The sequence below is a fragment of the Empidonax traillii genome, unplaced genomic scaffold (assembly GCF_003031625.1).
Source record: "Empidonax traillii isolate 1590-97213 ecotype Southwest subspecies unplaced genomic scaffold, ASM303162v1 scaffold1983:size44596, whole genome shotgun sequence".
Lineage (NCBI taxonomy): Eukaryota > Metazoa > Chordata > Aves > Passeriformes > Tyrannidae > Empidonax > Empidonax traillii.
In genome coordinates this window covers 39,151-44,596 of record NW_020957176.1, presented here as the reverse complement: position 1 = coordinate 44,596, position 5,446 = coordinate 39,151, and the positions used below count along the sequence as shown (strand labels likewise).

The window sequence follows — 5,446 nt, the reverse complement described above, 5'->3', positions numbered from 1 at the left end:
CTCCCACTCACAGGATCCCTCCAGGAGCTGTTTGATCTCCTGGTTCTCGGGCATGTCCTGGATGGCCACATCGATCTTCTGCCGGATGAGCTGCACCTGGCTCTGCCACCTCAGGCTGCAGTGGCGCCTGTCCACGAGCCAGTCTGGGCACAGCGGGGACAGCGGGGTCACCCGGGGGGGGCAAAGGCGGGGAGGAATTCCCAGCTCCTTCCCCAGGAGTGGAGGTGAAAGGGAGGGGCCAAACACCGGGGTGAATTCCCGGCTGCCTCCCCAGCTCCGGGGGGCAAATCCCGAGGGTCCCCAAATCCCGGGATGACCTTCCCGCGCCGTACCCAGGAGTTTGCTGGTCTGGATGTCGATGGGCACGTTCCGGTAGTCCTGGGGAGGGGCCTGCGGGGGGGACACGGCAGGAGTGGGGCTGGAGGGGCCCGACCGGCACCGGGAACGGCATCGGGAGCGGCACCGGGAGCGGCACCGGGAGCGGGGCCAGAGCGGGTACCCCCCACTCCAGGGCCCGGGCACGGCCCGTCCCCGCTGCGCTGGGCCTGGGGCCCTGCCCCGCTTCCCGAGAGTGGCCCTGGCCCCGCTCCCGGCCCCTTTCCCGCTCCCATCCCGGTCCCGTCCCGATCCCACACCTCCATGTCGCCATCAGCGCCACTTCCGCCTCGCCCCGCCCCAGCCAATCCCCTGCCTCGGGGCCCGCGCCTCAACCAATCAAAGCGCACTCTCTGAGAGGGGCCCGCCTTCTCACCAATCAGAAGGAGGCGCCCCGGCGGGAGCGCCACGTGCCGGAACCGCGATTGGCTGGAGCGGGGAAGGGGCGGGGCCAATGGGAGCCGGGGTCCCGGTCCCGATCCCGGTCCCGGTCCCGGTCGAGCCCCAGGACAGAGCCGGGAATCCCCCAGGGAGCCCCCACAGCCGCCCCTCACGGTCCCTGCGCGGCTCCCAAGCAGACTCCAGACCCAGGAGGGATCCCCAGTTTTCCCCAGAGCTGATCCCGGATCCCTCGGGGATCCCTTGGGAAGCTCTGGATGCCCCAGCACAGAGCCAAGATCCCCTTGACATCCCCAGGAGCCACCGCAAGAGCCCAGTCCTGGGGATCTCTGGTGAGGTGTTCTAGAGCAGATCCCAGATCCCTCAGGGACCACTGGATGTCCCAACAAGGCACTCGGGATCAGCTCTAACTCCTCCCCACGGATCCACGAGGGATCTGGGATCAGTTCCACATTCTCCACAGGGATCCAGAAGGGACCTGGGATCAGTTCTATTCCCCCCCCCAAGGGGTCTCAAAGGACCTGGGCTGCCCGACCCCGGCTCCATGTGCTGCTTACCGGGGCGACACCGGAGCCCCCACGGCCAGCCCGGTGCGGTATCTGCCACCTAGAGCCACCCAGAGCCACCCAGAGCCACCCGGGGCCACCCAGGGCCACCCGGGCGGCGCTGGCACCGCTCCCTGTCATGAATATTCAGCCGTGCCTGGCCCGGCCCCGCTGTTTGCTCGGGCAGGAGGGGTTTGGGCGCGGGTTCACCTTGACGGGAACACCGGGACGGCGGCAGGTGAGCGGCACCTGCCCGTGCCCCCCGGCCGGGACACCCCCGGGACACCCCGGGACACCCCGGGACACCCCGGGCGCGGGAGCAGCAGGTACAGGGACGGGGTGTCCGAGGTGGAGATGGGATGTGAGAACCCCGGGGACACCCCGGGGACACCAGGCGGGGGTGGTCCCACCTGGCTCTGGCACAGGGGGGTGCGTGGGGGGACACGGGGGACACCACCCCCCTGGTGGCCCCAATTTTGGTGTCCTCGTCCCCGTTTCCAAGGGGGGGGGGGTTATCCTCCCGAATTGATGCCAGGGGGTGAGCCCGGGGAGGGGCTGGGCAGGGGGCGGTGGTGGCCCAGCCCCACGCTGGGGGGACACGGAGCTGCGCCGACCCCCGGGACGGGCACAGAGCGCCGGGAATCCCGTCCCTGTCCCTGCCCGCGGCCAGGGAAGCCTTTGGCTCCTCCGCCTTCCTGGGTTCCTGCCCTGGAGCTACGCGCGGCTCCCAGAGCCTTCCTGGATCGCTGGAGCCTTCCTGGAGCGTTCCCGGAACATTCCCGAGCTCTTCCAACGCTCCCGCCTGCCCCCTTTAGCAAGAGGCACCCCCAACCCCGGGGGGGGACCCCGACCCCTCCCCAGCTCCCACCTTCTCCCAGTTCCTGTTCCTGTTTGCTCCCTGGGCTCCCTCCCTGCCCCTCTACACGTGGCTCACAAGGCACCTCCCGGGCGCTGCCACAAGGCCTTTTCCCGGCGCTCCGGAATTCCCGAGCCATGGAGCATCCCCTCCTGGTACCCGCGGGGTGCTCCCCCATCCCTGACCCCGCGCGGATCCCCCCGGGGAAGCGCCTCAAGCAAAGCCAGCACCTGCTTCCATCCCTCTGGAATCACATCCCGGGGGGTCCAAGGAACCCCCTCAAGGAGGGAGCGCGACCCCCCCGAATTCCCGTTCCAGGATGGCCGACAGCCACGGCTGGTGGAAGCTGACGTTCCTGAGGAAGCGCCAGGCAGCGCCCACCGTGCTGTACGAGACCCCCGAGGGCCCCGCGGCCCCCGGGGGGGACCCCCAGGAGGGCACCGGCCCCGAGGGACCCCCCGGCTTCGCCGCCCGCCTGGAGAAGATCGTGGACAAGAGCACCAAGGGGAAGCACGTCAAGGTCTCCCACTCGGGGCGCTTCAAGGAGAAGAAGAAAGTGAGGGCCACGCTGGCGGAGCACCCGAACCTCTGCGGGGCCGCCGAGAAGGAGGAAAAGTGACCCGGCGGGGATGGCACCCGCCCGCCGCCCCGGCAATGCCGATCCACGCGGCCCCGGCAAGAGGCAGGACTCGGGATGGGGTTTATCCCAGGGATAATCACGGACCCTGGGTGGCTGAGCCCGTCCCTCCCAGGCTGACTGGTTCGTCCTGGGATGAGGACACTCCTCCGGAGCCCCCCCAGCTCTGCCCCCAGCGCATTCCCAATCCCGAGCCCCCACTCGTCCCCCAGTCCCCGGGGGCTGCGTGGCAGAGCCACCCGCGCCGTGTCCTTGCCAAGTCACCCCCAAAACGCGGGATGTGACACTTCCCTCCCTCCACGGGGGGCTCCCGGGGGGAGCCGCGTTCCTCAGGGAATCGCTCCCTGCTGCTGGAAGTGGGGAGCCGACCCCGGGGGGCTCCCGCTGGTTGCTGGGGGCGTTGGGAGCTCCGGTACCTGCTGCTAATTAAGTGCTGTTAATAAACCAGGGAGAGCTCAGCACATCCCCGGGCCCGGCCTGGCAGGGTGGGAGGGCTCGGGATCCCTGCAGGACCCCCGTGGGAGCAGAGCCATCCCGGGGAATCCCTGACCCCGTGGAGCAGGGACACGGGGGGTGCCCGGGGTGCCCTCCCTGCCCCGCAGGGCGCGGCTGTGCCCGAACTCCGCAGGCTCCAAGCGCTGACAAAAGCCCAGAGGGTGCCAAGTTCCCGATTCCCGGCATGAGGGCAGTGCCAGGGCCACCCCCTCGGCAGTGTTTGCTCTCCACCTGCTCTTTGTCCCGGGAAGGGAGGGACGAGGCAGAGGAGGGAGGAGCCCGTGGGATCACTAACGCCCATCCCGGGGGGAGTTTGGGCTCGAGTTCGGTTCCTCCTGCTGGGATTTTGGAGGTCTCCAGAAGCTTTGAAGGGTTTTTTTGGGGGGGAAGGGTTTGAGGTTCTTCAGGGGTGGTTTTGGGGCTTCTTAGGGTGGTTTGAAGGTCTCCAGATGATTTTTAAGGGAGGCCTGAGATTCTCCAGGGACGGTTTTCAGGGGTCTGGGGGCTTTTTAGGGGTGGTTTGATGTTCTCCAGCTCCATTTTGGGGTGGGTTTAGTGGTTTTTACCCCATTTTCGGGTCCCTGACCCCTCTTTTCCCAGTGATATCCACATGTGGTTCCCACCGGGGGAGCGACACCTCTTGGCACGATCCAGAGGCTGGGAAGGCAAACACGGAGCAGGGAAGGTTATCAGGGACTGGTTTCCTTGGGATGTGACCCAGGGCCGGCTCCAGGGTCGGGATTCCCGGCTGTTCCAGGAGTGCCCGGCCCCGTGTGGGTAAAAATTAACCCCAAACCTCCGGGACATCCGGGATGTCATTTTTCCAAGCTCAGCTGGAGGAGAGGACAGGGGGAGGGTTGTGGAGGATGGGGGGGGGAGGGAGGGGGTCCCTGGCGCTGGGACAGAGCCAGGGGTGACACCGTGGTGACATTAATGAAATAAGTCAATTAAACAAGAGCAAGAATACAGCGGGAATTGAGCACATTCCATGATTCCAGTTATAACACGATTCCAGTTATAACACGATTCCAGTTATAACACAATTCCGATTAAAACACGGATGGTGGCAGTGGCAGGACTGGGGAGGGGGGAGGATCACTGGGGCCCACAATTAGGGTCTCTCCACGACCATTAACATGATTAATCAACCCCCAGCAGCACTGGGGGAGCGGATGCAGACGAGAGGGCGACGAAGGTCCCACCGGCATTCCCGGAGCTCGGGATGCGATTCCCAGCACCCCACGAGGGGCCGGGAGGATGGGGGGTGGCATTCCAGGAGGATGAGCGGGATCCTCAGGGGGAGAGGCGCTCGTAGACCCAGTCCCCGTGCCCACGGTGGGTCATGGACCCGAGCGGGGCCGAGCGGTCCCGGAGCCTCCGGAACACGATCCGGTCGTGCAGCCGGTTGGTCTGGCCCTGCCAGAACTCCACCACCTCCGGCTCCAGGACGTACCCACCCCTGGCAGGGGCACGCGGGGCTTTAGGGGGGCTCAGAGGGGGATGAACCCCTTCACCCACAGCCCCCCAGCACTCACCAGTACTGCGGTTTGGGCACTGCCTTGTCCCGGAATTTCTCCTCCAGCTCCGCGTTCCTCTTCCTCAGGTCCTGCGGGGACGGGGAGGGGTGAGGGGGGCAGGGGAGGACGGGGCAGCCCCTGGTGGTTCCCTCAGGAAGGGCAGGCTCACCTCTCGGTCGGGGATGACGGAGCTCTGCCTGCTCACCACGGCCCCGATCTGGCTGCTCCGGGGCCGGGAGCTGAAGTAGCGCTCGGATTCCTCCTCCGGGAGCCGCCTCACCGAGCCCTCCACCCGGACCTGGGGCGGGAACGGCGGCTGAGACCCGGGGAACGGCTCCGAGGGGGCTCCCACGTGTGGGAACACCCCATTCCCCCCAAAACACAGGCACCACCATCACCTGGGCTCCGGCCAGCAGCTCCAAGGGGGCTCCTGAGCACGGAAACATCCCATTCCCTGACCTTCCCACCCCACTCCCTGACCTTCCCACCCCACTCCCTGACCTTCCCACCTCACTCCCTGACCTTCCCACCCCACTCCCTGACCTTCCCACCCCATCCCTGACCTTCCCACCCCATCCCTGACCTTCCCACCTCACTCCCTGACCTTCCCAACCCATCCCTG

At 67.1% G+C, this 5,446-nt stretch overlaps 2 protein-coding genes and 1 long non-coding RNA gene across 3 annotated transcripts; 1 reads left to right on the top strand and 2 right to left on the bottom strand.

Annotated features, from left to right (window-relative positions):
* Positions 1-17: 17 nt before the first annotated feature.
* On the bottom strand, positions 18-699 carry LOC114071373. The gene is made up of 3 exons (XR_003574026.1): positions 636-699; positions 333-390; positions 18-143 (listed from the first exon to the last, which is right to left on the bottom strand). It is a non-coding gene; the product is annotated as an uncharacterized LOC114071373 (long non-coding RNA).
* A 763-nt stretch (positions 700-1,462) lies between these two features.
* Positions 1,463-3,014, top strand: PRR15L (proline rich 15 like). The gene is made up of 2 exons (XM_027909199.1): positions 1,463-1,645; positions 2,494-3,014. Exon 2 carries the CDS (start codon positions 2,495-2,497, stop codon positions 2,792-2,794), a length of 300 nt encoding a protein of 99 aa, XP_027765000.1. The 5' UTR covers positions 1,463-1,645; position 2,494; the 3' UTR covers positions 2,795-3,014.
* PNPO (pyridoxamine 5'-phosphate oxidase) lies at positions 1,731-5,270 on the bottom strand. Its single transcript, XM_027909191.1, has 5 exons — positions 5,223-5,270; positions 4,994-5,122; positions 4,843-4,913; positions 4,576-4,766; positions 1,731-1,748 (listed from the first exon to the last, which is right to left on the bottom strand). The coding sequence occupies exons 1-4, from the start codon at positions 5,268-5,270 to the stop codon at positions 4,601-4,603; spliced, it is 414 nt and encodes a 137-aa protein (XP_027764992.1). The 3' UTR covers positions 1,731-1,748; positions 4,576-4,600.
* Between the last annotated feature and the right edge of the window lie 176 nt (positions 5,271-5,446).

Coding starts and splice junctions, on each gene's coding strand:
- PRR15L (XM_027909199.1), top strand. CDS start 2,495: ATGGCCGACAGCCACGGCTGGTGGAAGCTGACGTTCCTGAGGAAGCGC.
- PNPO (XM_027909191.1), bottom strand. CDS start 5,270: ATGTTTCCGTGCTCAGGAGCCCCCTTGGAGCTGCTGGCCGGAGCCCAG. Junction 5,123..5,222: donor AGCTGCTGGCCGGAGCCCAG/GTGATGGTGGTG, acceptor TTCCCGCCCCAG/GTCCGGGTGGAGGGCTCGGT. Junction 4,767..4,842: donor GTGCCCAAACCGCAGTACTG/GTGAGTGCTGGG, acceptor TGCCCCTGCCAG/GGGTGGGTACGTCCTGGAGC.